At 49.1% G+C, this 16,647-nt stretch overlaps 3 protein-coding genes across 12 annotated transcripts in view; all 3 read right to left on the bottom strand.

Moving 5' to 3' along the window:
- Positions 1-6,807, bottom strand: part of LOC130908703 (histone-lysine N-methyltransferase 2C-like) — a 37,948-nt gene extending 31,141 nt beyond the window's left edge. Inside the window, 12 exon segments of the mRNA XM_057824417.1 lie at positions 41-204; positions 284-398; positions 483-657; positions 837-987; positions 1,069-1,178; positions 1,249-1,338; positions 1,411-1,433; positions 2,927-3,106; positions 3,172-3,496; positions 3,575-3,645; positions 4,346-4,519; positions 6,499-6,807. Coding sequence (XP_057680400.1) covers positions 41-204; positions 284-398; positions 483-657; positions 837-987; positions 1,069-1,178; positions 1,249-1,338; positions 1,411-1,433; positions 2,927-3,106; positions 3,172-3,496; positions 3,575-3,645; positions 4,346-4,518 — 1,577 coding nt within the window. The 5' untranslated portion in view covers position 4,519; positions 6,499-6,807.
- Positions 6,808-7,973: 1,166 nt separating this feature from the next.
- On the bottom strand, positions 7,974-10,830 carry xrcc2 (X-ray repair complementing defective repair in Chinese hamster cells 2). Of its 3 annotated transcripts, XM_057823933.1 has the most exons (6): positions 10,376-10,826; positions 10,175-10,268; positions 9,765-9,800; positions 9,551-9,700; positions 9,210-9,480; positions 7,976-9,139 (listed from the first exon to the last, which is right to left on the bottom strand). In XM_057823933.1, exons 1-6 carry the CDS (start codon positions 10,394-10,396, stop codon positions 8,890-8,892), a joined length of 822 nt encoding a protein of 273 aa, XP_057679916.1. In that variant the 5' UTR covers positions 10,397-10,826; the 3' UTR covers positions 7,976-8,889. The 3 variants fall into 3 exon arrangements, with proteins under 3 accessions (XP_057679915.1, XP_057679914.1, XP_057679916.1); XM_057823932.1 differs by having other exon boundaries at positions 7,974-9,139; positions 9,551-9,823; positions 10,376-10,830; XM_057823931.1 differs by lacking the exon at positions 10,376-10,826 and having other exon boundaries at positions 7,974-9,139; positions 9,551-9,800; positions 10,175-10,369.
- A 1,446-nt stretch (positions 10,831-12,276) lies between these two features.
- Positions 12,277-16,647, bottom strand: part of LOC130908476 (receptor-type tyrosine-protein phosphatase mu-like) — a 50,139-nt gene continuing 45,768 nt past the window's right edge. For 2 of the 8 annotated variants that reach the window (XM_057823925.1, XM_057823922.1), the window contains 6 exons: positions 16,262-16,435; positions 16,067-16,198; positions 14,660-14,785; positions 14,408-14,571; positions 14,013-14,148; positions 12,278-13,945 (listed from right to left, as the gene is read on the bottom strand). In XM_057823925.1, coding sequence (XP_057679908.1) covers positions 13,892-13,945; positions 14,013-14,148; positions 14,408-14,571; positions 14,660-14,785; positions 16,067-16,198; positions 16,262-16,435 — 786 coding nt within the window. In that variant the 3' untranslated portion in view covers positions 12,278-13,891. Of the gene's footprint in view, positions 13,946-14,012; positions 14,149-14,407; positions 14,572-14,659; positions 14,786-16,066; positions 16,199-16,261; positions 16,436-16,647 lie in introns of all 8 variants that reach the window. The other 6 variants (XM_057823929.1, XM_057823927.1, XM_057823923.1 and 3 more) reach the window with 4 other exon arrangements.

The following is a 16,647-nucleotide window of genomic DNA, read 5'->3' on the forward strand; positions in this document are numbered from 1 at the left end:
ACTTTTCTGGCAAGAAAAGAGAAGGAAATAAGGTCCGTACCTGTAGCAGCAGACACATGTCACATAGTCCTGTAACGAGCACAAGTCTGGAGTGCGACCACAGAGAGAACAAGGCAGAGCGGGGTCACACGACACGCAAAGGAAGGGGTGACTGGCCCAATGACCCGATGACCTCACGCCACAGCGAAGACACACCCGACAGTTCTGGGAGAAGAATATATACGAACGTTAGACAGCTGGAGCAAAGGGTTTGTCTGTGTCTGTGTGTGGGCACGAGCGTCACCTGGCAGATCCATTTACTGTCAGGTGCGTGATCCAGTGGAGGAGTCACACAGTGGGTATGGTAAGCTTTGTCGCAACGAGCACACACCAGTAACACAGACGTTTCCTCACGCAACCTAAAGGAGACGATGGGAGGGATGCGAGTTACATCGCAGCGCACTGAGTGCATGTGTGCGTACGCCCCCACGTGCGCGCCTCACCTGCAGATCTGACACACGCGACACGGAGAACACTGCCATCCGGCACGGATCAGGGAGGAGGGAGTGAGGGGCGGGGCCAGGCATCTAGCGTGGTATCGCTGACCACAGCGACAGCACATCAGCATATCGCCGACGTCGTCGTCGTCGCGCGAGCATGACGCGCACCACCGAGCCGCTGAAATCAAAGATCGGTAACGCTTGTTCACACCTGCAGAAAGCCCAGAGGCGCACGGCTGGATGGTATCGGTCCGCAATGTGCGGACGTGGGAGAAGTCGTATTACTAAATCTGGAGACGTGGACTAAAGTTCCGCACCTCCCGTCCTAGTTGGTGGCGACGCGCGCATGAGGCGTACCTGCGTGTGCGTGTCTCGTGCACAGTGTGCGTCTGTGCTCCCAGTCCTGATGCGCCCCCGCGGCGGCGGCGCACGGGAAGTGGTAGCTCCGCCCACAGCCTGCCTCTTGGCAACGCAGCGAGGCTCCGAGACCGCCGCAGAACACGCACACCTGCGCAAGCGGAGCAATCTCGATCAGTCGCGAGTGCTGGCGTTCGGCGGGAATCGGCGGCCTCAAACGTTTCAAACCGACCTGCGTGCTTCCCGAGTCGATGGCTTTGTCCACGTAGAGCAACGACTGGCCCTCGCCGCGACGCACGCCCTCGGACCAGGCGGCGCACTGAAAGTGGGCACAGCACTGACCTGCGTGTACGCGCCCGGGTCAAAATGAGCACACCTAACAAGCGCGCACTCACTCTATAATGACGGCTACCTGTGGGGTCAAACAGCGATTGGACGTCGATGTCGTGCGGAAGGCCGATGGGGCCGAGCTGCTCCAACAACTGCGAGGAAGATTCGTCTTCTGGAAAACGAGAAATTGCTGATCGCGCTGCGGCGCCGCAGCTGACGACAGACGTCAGCAAAGACGACTTACCGCACTGTGCTGGACTGCTGCTCCTACGGAAAGACAAACAGATATAGAGTTTTACACATCAACCTTTGCCAAAGATGTGCAGATTTTTTTTTTGTAAGACTCGTCATACAGTACGCAAAGGTGGTGATCGACATGCGAACATAATACATCCATTGCGATATCCTTATAACCCTGGATTACGTTGTTGTCCGTAGCCCTTAAAGGGGAAGTTCCGGATTTTTGACATTAATCTTCGATTTAGCGGGGGTTTAGTCAGTTGGTGGAGTTGATTTCAACAAATTCCGTTTCGTTTGCAAGTTATTTGTTAGTTTCAGGGCTCCAGAGTGGCTAAGCTAGCGCAAGTCAATGGCACCATTATAGTATGCCATTAAAAAACAACATATGCACACATGACAATCATGGATGACCCATGCAATCAATAGTGTTGGCTATGTTTTCAGGATAAAATTATTAAAACTTACCAATGCATGCCAATAATTGCAGTATGAACAGCAACATTTGTAATCCAGAAGCTCTGCAGAGGAGCGGGGCGGGGCGATATCACATCTTTTTTTTTTTTGGACCGCTGAATTTTATGTCATAGCCAGCAGCAAGTGACCGGTTTATATTTTTCTTCGTTCTTCACAGGGAATTTGCGGGAACTTTCCCTTGCCTGTTTTTCTGTATGTTTCCACAGTCGCCATGTTGCCGCCGTCGGTTAACTCAGCAGACTGATGCTGCATTCGAGGAAGGTGGGAAGTCAGAGTTCCCAACCTCTGATCTGGAAAAATATTATTAATACACCTCCACTATTTGATCGCAGCACAGGTATGCTGGAGGTCACAATGTCTTTTGAAGGCCAAAATACAAAACCAACTTGTGGCGATCAGCCAACTGGTAGCCTCCGAGCAGGATAAGTCCGACTTCCCGCTTTCCTCGAATACAGCCTAAGAACGAGTGACCGAAGCGCTCCTCTTTATTGGGGGTGGTATTACGCCTCTAAAAATATAATCCTGCATAATGAAATGAATTGTGGCAGTTTGGTGTGACATTGTGTTGGCCGAGTGGGTGTTTTGAAACAATGATCTGTGTTTTGAATTTATTTGACTATGTCGGATCTGTTCATAGATCTGTATCGTTTTCTTATTGGCATGCTATAACGGGGCCATTGACTTAGCCACTCCGGAGCCCTAAAAAAACGAAATTGAATTTTTTGAAATCAACTCCATCAACTAACTAAACCCCTGCTAACTCAAAGATTAAGCCTAATGTCAAAAATCCTGAACTTCCGCTTTAACGGATTCACTGCCATTGACAGCAAAAGTTATGACATTTATTTGAACTGGGATACATAACGGTGAATGATCATGTTGATGGATATCCCATCCAATTTGATTGGGGACCGGCAGAGACCCGGTCAAGATGGATTGGATGTCTCTCGCAGTCAGCGGCGACCAAAGAGTTGATACATTTTAAAAACCTCTCATCCCAAAATGGAATCCATTCTTTTTATTCTTGCCGTCACCCGTCCACTCACGTGTGCGCGGCTTGGCCGCGTCGGTAGCAGTGATCGTGACAATCGCCGTCGCGGTCGGACGAGGTTCTGCGGCTGAGGACGTGAAGGGGGATGTAGCCCGGCGTGGGTCCGAACACCACCAGGGGGCCCTGTCCCAGAGCGGGCCGGTCGCCGTGGTGACAGAAGGCACACTGCCGCAGGCTGCGGAGACACGGCGACGGTGAGGACCGCGGAGACGCGCGCATCCTCGCCAGGTGCGCACCCACCGTCTTTCGGTGTGTCCCGGGCTAGGAGCGGGGGACCCCGAGTCTTCTGACACGGAACGGCGGAAGAGCGGCGACGGCGCGTCCTCGTCCTCGGAGCGAAGGCGGGGCGACCGCGGGAGGCCGGAGTCGCCGACCGACTCCGCGGGGCTCGGGCCGTGCGGAGAAAGGGGCGGGCCCAAAGGACTCCTCTCCGGCGCGCCCTCCTCCGAGACGGACGGAAGGGCCAAAGGAGCGGGCTCGTCGACGCCGGGGGATTCGGGGACGGGCTCCGTGCGGGATCTCCTTCTGGAGGCGGAGCCGCGCCGTCCGCTCTTGGCCTCCTCTGCTGACAAACATACGAGCCTCACTTTCGTCCTCTGATGTCCAGTCGTCGCATTGGCCGCCTCCACGTGCTCATCCTCACCTGAGGTCGTGTCAGAAGGCGTGTCCACACTTTCTTCATCCTCCACCTGGGCTTGGCCTCGACTCCTCCCCCTTTAGGAGCACAGGAAAAGAAATTTAGGCCGTCTTACCTGTCGCTAAAAGCGGATGTGCTGCGCACTCGCTCACTGTCGTATTTGGCAGAATGACAATCTTTCCCGACCAAATTTCTTTTGAACAGCCCAGTCGGGTACCCTGCGACATTGGCTTTGTTTACTAGGAGAAATTTATTCCGATCAAAAATTCTTTGTGTACATTCTGAATATTCAACCAGAGAGAGGCCATTCCAATCGGGATTCCTTTCTGAACCGGAGGGGTGTTTTTCATCAATTTATAATCATATCAGATTAGAAACCCTAACCCTATAAACAAACCCTCTTTACCGCGTGACATCAGTAAATGAGTTTCTGTTCTTACAGAGCGAGCTTAAGACTGAACCTTTCTGTATCAGAGAGGATGTTACGATTGTCGAAAGTCCCGACGGCAGAACGATGCATGAAATAAGGCTAACGTTGAAAATAGAAATGGAGCGATGTTTTGTTGACACAAAATCTCTCCATAGGTTTGTTCAATCTGCGCAGGTCAAAATCATTTGTTCCTACCAGACGGCCGTTTGATGCCCGAGCGTCCCGCAACACTGTGCACCCGATCCCAATTTTAAGCCGGATAAAAGAAATGTCGTCCGTGCAAATACGCACTGATGCAGCGTAAACACATATCGACCGAGTTGGCGATCGACGCTCGGCACACTTACTTCTTCCTGGATTTGGGAGGGGGAGGCGCAGGAGGAGGAGGGGGAGGCACGGGCGCGGTGCGCCCGCTTACGCCATCTTTCCGGGGTCGCCCGCGAGGCCGCTTCTCCGACGCGGCGGCTTTGCGTCCGGCCCGAGTGACAGGAGGCGGCGCTCTTCTGTCCTCTGCCGGCATTCTGAGACAAAACCCGAGATCGAGTCAGCACCCGCTCGTCGAACGTACGCACCGCGTGTAGCAATGTGCCGATCGGAATTCCGTCCGTCGAAGTCGTTCGTTCACTTGGAAGGCCCGATTCGGAATGATTGCCAACGTACTTTGCAGACTACCTAAACAGCAGCACGTTACTTTAAAAAAGCAATTAGCTACATTACTCACTACTTCTTCCAAAAAGTAACTGAGTTAGTAACTGAATTACTCTATAGTAAAAGTAATTAGTTACCAGGGAAAGTAACTATTTCCGTTACTTTAAAAAGAACTTGTTGTATGGCAAAGATTTTGAAATTTTCGAAGCAGTATTCGAGTCAGTGGAATAGAGAAGAACAGACAGGTAGTTAACTTGTTAGGTGCTTCAGCAGATTTGAATTGCTTAGCACAGATGTCGACAAAAGCTTTGCCCCGGGACATAAATGACACATTACATGCAGGTTCTTTCCTTTAATTTCGACAAACTTGAAATAGTGTCTATATCTCCACCTCTTAAAGGACAATTTTTCTTCTGAATGCTCTGCCATCCCGACCCTGTGCATCTGTTTTGCGCTGTTCCGGTTTGCTTGTGAAATCACCGGCTCTGATTGGCTTATCACGACACATGACTCTAACCCTCAGCCAATCACAATCACTTCCATCGCATCTCTAGAGGGGCTGCATTTAGGTAGGCTCGTTTCCCGACAATTCACTTCACCTTCAAAGCGTCTGCCGTCCTCAAGATGGAAGCAGAATTATCGCTGGCTGACAGTGGGTGATGGGAACGAGGCTAGCATCAGGAGTAGCAAACACAGAAACGTTACCAAATTTTGGAAAGCATTGTGTAATTGAATGAACAGGGACAAACAGCTTGGAGTCAGAAGTACGTGCGCTATTCTGGAACCTGAACGCACCCCAAGTCTTGGATGACAAATCAACAGAGCAGAGAGTCGACTCGACACGGCTGGTAGTTTCTTCAATTCATTCAGAGTAAGTAACGCACCGCTTTTGACCGTCAGTCACGGTAACGGCGGAAGAAGTAATTAGTTTGATTACCCCGTTACTGAAAAAATAATGCCGTTACGTAACGGCGTTACTCCCAACACTGCTAAACAGTACAATCTCGGTTGGACATTGTGACAGACTTTTTTGTCACTTTGTTAGGCGTGAATGTGCATTTTTTGAAGGCGTAACCTTTATGACATGAACTTTGTGTATTGTGTGACCTTTGACATCGTTTAGGCACAGTCCTTGTACTTGGCAATACGGCATCATCACAGCAACTTCATGTTTCGCATCCAGGTAATAGTGTCACGAACAACCCAACAGGAGAGAATCTAATGTTCCCGCGATGGAAATCATCAGCAAGTGACCTAAACTAAGCACAGTGGCTTTAAATCTAGCAGTGGTGGCTCCGCTTTGTTGACAAAAGAAACTTTCTGTGCTGATACTTCCAAAACATGCCAGGAGAAGGCACGTGAATGGGTAGGTTTGGAATCCCAAAAAGATGACATATCGCAATACGGTGTTTTGGCAAGTGCCTAGAGTAGGTGCCATGAAGAAAAAAAGACGTTTTTTTTTTCCTTAGCGGCCAAAAGGAGACGTTCACCAGGCAGGGCAGGGAATAGGTGGTGTCCCGTAACAACGGACAGATGCGAGCTAGCGAAACGTGTGTGTCCAAAAGCGGAAAAGTTGATTTAACGGCGGCGGCGGCTGTCAGTGTGGCGGTTGGGCGGAGAAGACGCGTGACGCCGAACTGCGTTGAAACGTGTAAACACTGTAGCCAGCCGCTAGTTAGCCTTAGCATTTAGCTCAGCGGCGGGGTTAGAGGGAGTTAGCGTTAGCGCGGCTAGCAGCGACGCTCGAGGCGACCCTCTCTCCCGCGGTCGAAAGCCGAGCAAAGTCCAGGACCCGAGCGCCCCCGAGGCGAGGCCGACCCACCCCACCGAAGCGGCGAGCGAGGCGTCTTACGGATTTGATGCGCTTCTCCTTTTCCTCTCCAGCTTGCTTGCCTGCCTGCCTGCCTGCAGAGACGAGCTCAAGTCAAGCGACGTGTTTACAGGCAACTCGTCCGTCCGCCGCCGGCCAACATCGGTCTTGTCTGGACTTTGGGGGCCAAATCACAGCGGCTCGCCCGCCGCTCGCTCGCTCATCGCGTCCGCTCAAAAGTGGCGTTTAGCGCCCAGCGAATCGGAAAAGAGGAACGCGAACGTTCAAGTTACAGCGGAGGACCCATCATGGAGGCCATGTTTGAGCGACCCGAGCACCGCCCGCCTGTCAGCGGCGCGAGGGAAAGTAGGGCCGATCGTCCGCCCGCCTGCCTGCCACGGAGCTACCGAGCGAACCGGCTCGTTACTTACCGGCGCCGTCTATCTCCGTGACGCGCGTGTCCACCGAATACGCGTTCGCACAGGATACGGTCGATCCGCGAGCGTCAAAAGTGCATCTGACCTCCCGCGCACGGATACGCTGCTGGCGGTGATTCGGTTTGCGTTATCAGACCCGAAGTCCCGGACTGCCTTTCGATTCGTCCGGATCCGGACTACACTTGCGTGACTACGATCGGAGGAACCAAACTGGATTCCCGAAAGGACGGACGGGATCTTTGCCAATCTGGACCAAAATGACCAGAATTTTATTTTACAGGGGCGTTACCGGGGGGGCACGGACACGATCTGACCACCAAAAGAAAAATGGCTGTAGTACTAACGGCAGTCTGGGTCGCGTATGGTATCCTATTCATATAATACTGATGTGTTTTAACCGTTGCGGTGTTACCTCCTCTTTCACCTTAATTTTTTTTTTTTTTAAATGAAACGAATTTGAAAGGTTGGTTTTGTTCCCAGGGGGCTCTACACACATTTACGCATATTTATTTATTTTTTAAACATTTTATGGTGTTGGTGCTGTTGGGTTTGGTGAGTTTTGAAGCATTCTGAGGGGGTCAAAGTAGGGCTCAAAGCGTCGGCGGGACAAAGAATGACTGCTAGGGGGCGCTACATAGTGTATTTGGAATTTGTCTTTACACGGTATCAAAGATTGCACCTGTCTTGACCTGCCTGCAGATTTTGGTGCATTTTCTAAGGGGGTCAAATGGACCTCAAAGGGGCTGCGGGACAAAGAATAACTATAATAATAAAACCGAGGAACCACAATAGGTTACCTTGAAAAAAAAAGCATTGTCACCTGCATGTTCATACTGTTCAGTTATGGATGTGTTCTCAGTCAAATAAAATCAACTTTTATTTGTTTAGACCAAATCAAAACAAGTTATTCAAGGAGAAAACAAAACATTTTTTAAGGTGTAGTAGCCCTACGCTGGATTTCGACCTACTTGAGCATTGTAGCTACCCCCCCCCCCCCAGGTAAGACTAATGCCCACCCACACCTGGCATCCTGGTAACACCACTCCAGATACGACGAATTAAGCGAGACGGTCACCGAGACACTGACCTCATTCAACCGGGACCAGACTCGCAAAAAAGTTCCGAGAATTTCAGAAACAACCACGTTTATTAGTTGGATAGATAGGGTGACCATATTTTGATTTCCCAAAAAAAAAAGTACCTCGAGATATTTCAATTTTACTCCAAGTTGACTCAAAGATGCCTCATCTCTTTAATATATTTAAAGTGTGCCTCATCCATCTGGATAGAAAATTCAATAATAAAAAAAAAGCTGTATAACCAAAGACACAAATTCTCAGTTTATTTAACAGGCTTTATTTCTCCCGAAATAAGAGAATAACGTAAAAAAATGGAATGAAATTAGTATTATTAAAAAAATGCCTATTAGCGAAGCATCCTTGAACAAAATAATAGCATTTTTTCCAATTCTTACTGTCCAAATAATGTCCTATACTGCTTCTGTAGAAAAGCCACCTTTTTCCAGTGAAATAATGGAAATCAAACTAGCCTCACAATTCTAATGTAACAAAAAAATTTACTATTGTTTTGTTTTAGCGCATTGGGGGACGATGGAACACTGCTCTGACATCTGTTTTCCGTTACTGAGAACAGCAAAACTGACCGGGACAGCGTCACAGGCAGCACAGTACCGTATTCATTTGCGCAAAATATCAACACATTCTAATTGGTCCCGTCAAAACCGGACAGTTTGATGAATTTGGAAGTGAAAAGTGGACATGTCTGGGCAAAAGAAGACGTTTGGTCACCCGATAGTTGGATCTAGAATTCTACGTAGGCCAACAACATGAAAATGTCAACGTCAACTAAATTGGAAAGGATCTGACTTCATCCGTGGGATTTGAAAAGCACCACACAAGTCGTTCACAATTGTTGCTCCAAAACTTTATTGCTATCATTCTCTTCAATACGATATGTACGGCATCGCTCACGGGGGTCAAAGAAATTCCAGGCCGCCGTCACCCACGCGGAACGAGCAGCTTCGGTAAACTTTACTTCCGGACGACGTGCAGCGCGCGCTGAAGACGTGACTTCTGCGGCCCCCCGCGGGGTCGGCTTCTCGTCTGGAACAGAGCACGCGATGGGTGACCAGCTGTTGCCAAGGGCGACACAGGTCGGAGAAGGAGGACGGGCCGCGGCGCCTCCTGTTGGCGTGGCAGGTGGCCAACACGCTTATTCCGTAATCCCTGAGAGGATTTGCGTTAGTTTGACGGAAAAGACGGGAGGGAGGCGCCCCGAAAATGTTCGCCCGCCTACCCGAGCAGTCGAGCCAACAGCCGCGAACACCGGCTCAGATTCTCTTCCCGTTTGGCCGCGCTGGCCCCGCCCTCGCCGCGGTCCAACCAATAGAAGGCGGACGCGCTGTCCAGAAAGAGTAGCGCCGGGCCGGGCTCGGACGCCAGCCGGGCCTCCAGCGCGTGGAACGTGAAGAGGAGTTCGCGCGAAGAGCGGCAGTGCGCCACCAGCAGGCGGGACAGGCAGTCGCGCACGCCCGCGTCGCGGGACGACGGCGAACCGGGCGCTCCGGCTGAAACGAAAGACGAGCGCGTCGAGACCGGCGTCGCGCCCGTTCTCGTACGTCGGTTAGCGAGGCGTACCGGCGACGAGCTTGGCGTCCAGGACGGCGACCAGCCGCAACATGTCCAGACTGGAGTCGGTGTCCACCAAGACCGTCCGTAGGCGGAGTCCGCCGGCCTCGGCGGGGAGCGCGGCGCGGCACAGGAAGTGGTAGAGCAGCTCCGTCTTACCTGCGCGTGCGTGCTCGTTCGTTACCAGAGCGATCGTGAGGCCCTCCCCGTCGAGTCCGCTCACCCGTTCCCTCCGTGCCGTAAAGCTCCACGACCGCACCTGACGCAAACACGTGATGTCAGCTGGCGATGGAAGAGCAAACGTTTCTCATTTAAAAGGACGCGACTTTTCAGTGATTGCAATATTGACCGAATAATACAATATAAATAAATGCTAAATGAATGAACTCTTTCTTTTGAATTAACCCTTGCACTCATTGAATTCATTGGCTGCCACTGACAGCGCTAGACGTGTATTTAAGAATAATGAGGACAAATTTCAAATAAACACAGATAATAATTGTTATTATTCCATTTTTTGAATGAGTAAAAATACAGTCACTTGACTTGTAACGGTTTAAAGATCTTAAGTGCCAACTTTTCCAGCGAGGGTTTTGATATTCATCTTTGACAGCGCTTTTGCGTGTGACTGACCGGGTCTGCCTCCGGGTGCGTGTTCGCCGTCTGGAGGAAAGAGGCGAGGCTCGATGTCGCCGACGCCGCAACGCCCGTCCAGTCGAGCAAACAGCTGAAAACAACAAAGTATTCTTCCTCAGCGGCCTCCGCCCGCCCGCCCGCTTCATTTTGTGACGGTGAACGACAAACTCGGGAAAGTTTGGACATATCGGCTCTTACCTGCGCGCCAGTTTCTGTCATCACTTCCTTGTTTTGTCTTCTTCTTCGACGGCCGGACGCCCGCCCGCCAGCGCCAAAGCAGCCGGAGTCACCGCAGCGCCATCCGCTGGACTCGGGTGGAATGGGTAGGTGACAGAAAAAAAAAAAAAAAGCTATCTTTTGAACTCCTTCACCGCCACTGACAAGTAATAGACGTCCAGCGGGACTGTCGGCATGGAATAATCACGTCAGTGCCATTGACGGCGATCGGACGTCTATCTCCATCAATGGCAGGCAATGAAACCATTTTAAAACCGATCAACAGAAGGAAGACTGCATGGTCAATGTAAAAAAATAAATAAATAAAATAAATAAATAAATAAAAAACTCGGAAAAAACGCAAACTGCGGTTAGTCTATCTACAGGGGTTGGACATCATCAGTATTGTTAATCTTACTTAAAAAAAAAAAAAAGTAATTACTTACAGTTACAAATGACTTCTCCCAAAAAGTAATTGAGTTAGTAACTCAGTTACCTGAATGTAAGAGTAATTAGTTACTTGGAAAAGTAACTGGTGTTACCTTTTTTTTTTTTTTTTTTTAAATTTTCATCCCCCCCCCCAAAAAAAAATAAAAATAACCCCCCCCCCCCCCCCAAAAAAAAAAAAAAAAAAAAAAAAAAAAACGTAGATCCCACTATGTGAAGTTCAAAGGGTTTTTGGGACAGTTGGCCCTAAACCTAACTAGACACAGGGGTATTGCGGACATTGCGATAACTAGATAGTAACCTTTGCTATGTTTGCAAGTCATTTAATGTTGTGAGTCAACCGTTAATGTTGTTAAAATTGCTCCCGTTATTGCATTAGTTCCCTTCTGTCTACTTTTGACATGTAAACGTTTTAAAAACTGTTTGAAAGATAGATTCGTGTCAAGATTTTGCCGATTTAGGAGTCTTTTAGATAAAAAGTTACTTCGGTTCACTAGGAAGGTTCTCTACAACAGAGCCTTCCTGAGAAATCTACTGCTCTAAGATGGCGGCTGTTTACTAACGCTGGTGAGTATCAGGTCGCATCTCGTTCTTTATACACGATATCTACCGTAGCGTCATGTGGACGTAGTAGTTTGTAGGCTGTCGGCTGCTGGAGCCACCTGGCATCGCGTTTGCAACGCCGTCGCAACTCCCTTTCCTGAGTTTCCTCACCCCAGTCCCCCACTCCTGTTCTGCTCTCACCGCGAGTCCGTGTCTATCACTTGTCTCGCGTCATTCGACCAACGTAGTAAGTTACCGCACGCCTTTACATCCTCTGTAACGGCGTTGCAAAGATGAGGAAAGTCACTACTGAAAAAATAAGGCCATTATTAACAACACTGGGCATCATAATAATTGAACATAATTTTCAAAGAATGGCACGAGGAACATTGTAATGAAGTCGAGTAACTCAGATGGCCGGCATTGAGCATTTATGGTCAGTTTGAGTTTTTTTTCAACAAAGACGTCCAGCGCCACCGTCTCGAAAAGAGTGTATTCTAAATGAAGAATGGCTTCCAATCCCTTCGGAAACAATTCATAAGTTGTATGAATCGATAGCTCGGAGAATATTGTACCGCACGAATGCTATTTTTAGACCGCAAGGCTGCGTGAGGTCACCATCGTAAACCGGAAGTGGGTCAACATAGACACGCCCTCGCTTAAAACCTCTGTTATTCCTGCTTGTTTTCTACCGGTAAGCTTTCAAAAAAGAACACGGCGATTAAACACTGTTGCTATGGAACTTCTAGAAACGACTCTAGACATTACGACAAATGAAGGCTGTTTTCTTCATACGTTTGCCGAAGCCAAAAAGGAAAAATTGTGAACAACGGATCAACCTGTGCGGACGTCCAAAAAAACAGTTTAACGCCAGCAAGGTGAAGCCATTCACCTTCATGTACAGTAAAGATTTTTTTCACCTTCATATGCAGTAAACATTCTGTTGGGGGCCATGGTCCTACAGATCGACAATCCTGCTCCGAAGAGGTAAGCCATATTGATATTTTGACTTCTTTTTTGGCGTGGCATTTTGAATTAAGAATTGGTTTTGTGTGTGTACCTAGTTACTTGTAGGGTGTACTACTGCTTTGACATTTCTATATCGCTATTTTTCTAAAATACGGATATTTAAATGAATTAGCCATGGTCTTTTTGTAGTTTGCCTGTTCATGTCTTCAGGTAGGCTTTAGATGAACAACTTTCTGTTTTAAAGAAACAACCTTAGTATGGGGGAAGTGTAAATAAATGAATAGAATAAGATTTGTTATTCATGAAAAAATGAAGTGTTCGTTGGCTTCCACTAAGTAGCATTTGCGATCGCTACACAAAAATAGCAATATAAATGACCCCCAAGAATACTCGGAGACATACGACAACCAGAGAAAATAAAACATAAGAAAGTCGGGGCATATGTTGGAAATAGGTAGCTTGTTGAAAAAGGTGAATGTCATGGTCAGTGGCGTAAGGCACTGCACACAAGAAAAAGGCGTCGATAAAAAAAGCTAACTCTGGATCAGGTCGGCTCTTTTTCAGCCCTCGACACTCAAGCCATCTCTTAACTGAACATTTGTATGTTCTTCCACATCTTTACCAGTGAATTTGGTGTCATTTTCAGACAGAATTGGTAGGTTTAGCTCAGTAAACATCTGCTTCGTACACTATTTACATGCATCTAGCATGAAGGACAAACACGAGTTGGACTCCCCTAGCAACAGTTGCTAACATCATGAATATTTATGAGCAATGTTATGTGCGGTACGCTATTGAGGCTGCAAATGGCGGCCCATAAAAATGACTCTGTTGATTTTTGAAGATGTTTTCCATGCATTAACTTGTGCGTATACCTTCAACGGCTGCCAATGAGGTCATATTACGAATCGGGAAATTCATTGAATCAAGCCAGGCGAGTCATTCAACAGTAAGGTTGTTTTGCCGTTTCCTCCGATTCATTGTTGCGTTTAATACACGACGTCATTTTTCAAGCATCTGCCTCAGTCAAGGCACGAGCAAAACTTTGAACATATCCACTTCTTTAATGATGGTATCTACGGAGCAAACAACACAACTTTTCAATAAATACAATGAACAGATCAGCACCAGACGTGTCTGCATGCTTCATAAGCACAAGGAAGAATAAATAGTGGCTTTGTTGCATTTTTATGTACAAAATAGCAAACTCTCTGGCTCCCCAAAATCAAGACGGCTTTTGGCATTTTACGCACGTCCCGTCCGGTCGGGTCTCCGAATGGATTGGACGTCTGTCGCCGTCTATCACGCAGTCTTCAAGTCCTTGGAACCAAAAATTACATTGGGGGAAAGGCTTTCTCCGCACGAAACACACAACAAATAGACAAATGTGTGTGTTTGAACTTTGTCAGTGCAAAACACGTCCTCAACATCTTTCCTCGGTCAGTAGTCGTGCTCGTCGTTTTTGTCCTGCAGCAGCAGCAGCAGCAGCGGCATAGGAGCTCGGAGGGTGAGGACGCCCTGTCGTGTCGCCGCCGTCCTCTACGCCGAAGACAAATACTCCAGAGCCACTTCGTAACAAAACTTGTATTGTTCCTGTCAAGCCAAAAATCAAAATAAGCAGAATCCCGCCCAGGCGACAGCGTGAGCGCTCGCGCCTTACCAAAAGGTCCACCATGTTGGGTTTGTTGTTTCGCAGAGTTTTCACCGCATGAAAAACATCCACGCTACGCTGTTGTCGCAACATGTCGCACACAATGTTGACACTGCAGAATACGCCGCTGCGCCCCCCGCCGTTCCTAAAATGGCAAAATCACATTACAGACGATGGCTACATTTTCCTCATGGAAGCAACAGAGGGAGCTAGCGCAGCACTTTTCTTCAGCGCCACTCGTATGTGCCATGATCTAGTGCGCCGCTGTAATAACGAATGAGTGGAGTGTATAATCGAGTTGATTTGAAGAATGTTAGCACTTTATAGCACAATGATAGAATTTGAAGCCGGGGGGGGGGGACACTGTTGACGCGGTGATGGAATGCTGCGATCGGCATCCGTACAGGCAGTGGACGAGCGTGCGTCCGTCGCCGCCGTCGTAGTCTTCCTGCCATTTGTCCACCAGGTGGAGCAGCTTGAGGAAGGAGCGCTTGTTGACCGGCGTGTCCCGGTACCGGGGCCAGCCCAAGAACTGGAACTGCTGGACCATGCGGTAGCCGTCTTGGGGCTGGAAGAGGGAAAAAGACCGGCGTCACAACCGAGTCGAGTGAGCGGGTGGGCGGCCGGCCGGCCAGCCGGCCGGCCGGACAGCATACCCTAGCGTTGTTGTAGATTCGAAAGATGCGGCTGATGACGTCCTCTTCCAGGTCGGCCGACACAAACTCCACCTGCAGCGAGCCCAGACGATGGACGCCGTTCTCGGGCCAGTACTGAGGACACAGCTGGGGGACGACAAGTCCAAACAAGCGTCTTAACTCTTTCGGCACCGTTGACCGCCGTAGCGTCCGATTGTCCTCGCGCTGTGAATTTCAAAGACTTTGTCACCAGTACGCGTCCGATCCGTTAGACGTGAATGAACACAAATGTGTTATTCCTCCGTCCAAGACGCCCCCTACCGAGGAATTTATCACGAGTAAACGTCCCATCCGTTTGGCGGGTTCGTCGTGCGCCGCTCTCCCGCTTCTGACGGATCGGACGTCTATCGCCGTCAATGGCGGCCAATGCGTTCACCTAAGCTGAGAAATGACGAGACCGGCTCATCGGCGCCGTGTCGGAGCGACGAGCCCCTTTCCGCTTTGTTTGGCCAAAATACCAGATGATGTGGCTAAGGCTAATTAGCAGGGCGGCCTTGAGCTATTTGTGCTGGTTTGCTGTGCACGCTCTTAAGGAAAGGCTTTCATCTGCAGGAAAGGAGGATGAGTGGGACAGAGCGCGCCCGCCCGCCCGCCGCTCATTAGCGATTCCTGCACGCGTTTGGCCGTAACGCCTCGCACAAACACGAGGTACTCGCACGTGCCGGTGCGACTGAACCGAGGCTTACGGCGAGGTCGAGTTTAGAGTTGTCCGTCGGCCGACGAAAGCTTTTTCAAAGTGAATGGAGAAGCCTTTTCTGCCTTTGTACAAGAGTTTGGCACCGCACCTATGTTAATTGAGATTTTAGAAAAAGTCTTGAGATTTGTTACGTGATGTGAGCTGACCATTCTCATTCATGGTGCAAAAATGAAATGAATTATAAACTCATTACGACTGTGTTACTGGAAAGAAATAGTCCCTAAGAAATCTAGAAAAGTCAGAAAATGTGTGCAAGAGCCCATCAAAAATAAATGCATTTTATCTTGCGCATTTTCACGTCTTCCGATAGCCTGCCTGTATTTGCGATGCTTTGGTCGCCCCCTAGTGGCTCCTCTTTAGGGTAACTACTGTAAATGTGATTTCATTGTGAAGGATACCTTTGTTTTTCTGATGGGCTCAATTCATATTATTTATGTGGGACGTTTATTTTCTATAACGTCATTTGGAATTGTTCGCCCTTTTTTTTTTAAGGGTTTAACCTTAAGTTGTTAGATTTATTATTATTAAAGCATCCAGTGGGGCATCACAATACATTTAGGAATCACACATTAGGCACACGACCGCATAGATCTGTTTGATATGGAATTTTCGGTGTTGGCGAATATCGGTTCAAAAGTCATTATCGAACAACTCTAGTCGGGTTAAGCCACCTGCGCGGGGTCCACGTCGTTGAGCATGACGACGGCGGTGCAGTGGTAGTCCAGGACCAGACGCCAGAAGTCCTTGACGGTGTTGGGCAAGGGATGTTGCGTGACGATGAAGGCCGACGGCTGCTTGTAGCTCTGGGACGCACAAACCGGGCGGTCAGTGTCGTCTCCGTTCGAGCGGCGGGCGAGCTAGCTTACGTCCATGAGCGCGGCGTTGATGTAGTTCGAGCTCTCGCCGTCCATGGTGATGAGGAAGGGCAGACATCGGTCAGGAGGGAGCACGTCCATGCAGCGGTTCTTGTCGTGGTTGCGCGGCAACAGGGCGATGCTGCAGTCCTCTACGCGCAACGTCGGCGTCACCATGTTCAGCGTCTGGCGTGGTACAAATATACAGTATGCGGCCAAAGTTTAAAACACCACAACGAGTGACGTTAAAATGAAAAACAGGCATTAACAATTTGAGTGCCTAATTTGTTTTCTCCGCGTAAAATGATTCAATTGACTTTTTTGACACCATTTCTTAGGAAGGTCAAAGTTTCACGTGATGATTTTAGATCCTAATCGAGAATGTCTTCACCGTTCCC

Source organism: Corythoichthys intestinalis, chromosome 20 (assembly GCF_030265065.1).
Source record: "Corythoichthys intestinalis isolate RoL2023-P3 chromosome 20, ASM3026506v1, whole genome shotgun sequence".
Lineage (NCBI taxonomy): Eukaryota > Metazoa > Chordata > Actinopteri > Syngnathiformes > Syngnathidae > Corythoichthys > Corythoichthys intestinalis.

What these genes read in the sequence shown, in the direction of transcription:
- xrcc2 (XM_057823931.1), bottom strand. Translation starts at nt 10,363, where the DNA reads ATGTCCAAACTTTCCCGAGTTTGTCGTTCACCGTCACAAAATGAAGCG. An exon ending in CGCACCCGGAGGCAGACCCG is followed by an intron (nt 9,801 to 10,174) that starts GTCAGTCACACG and finishes TGTTTGCGTCAG; the next exon opens with GTGCGGTCGTGGAGCTTTAC. An exon ending in GGACGCCAAGCTCGTCGCCG is followed by an intron (nt 9,481 to 9,550) that starts GTACGCCTCGCT and finishes CTTTCGTTTCAG; the next exon opens with CCGGAGCGCCCGGTTCGCCG.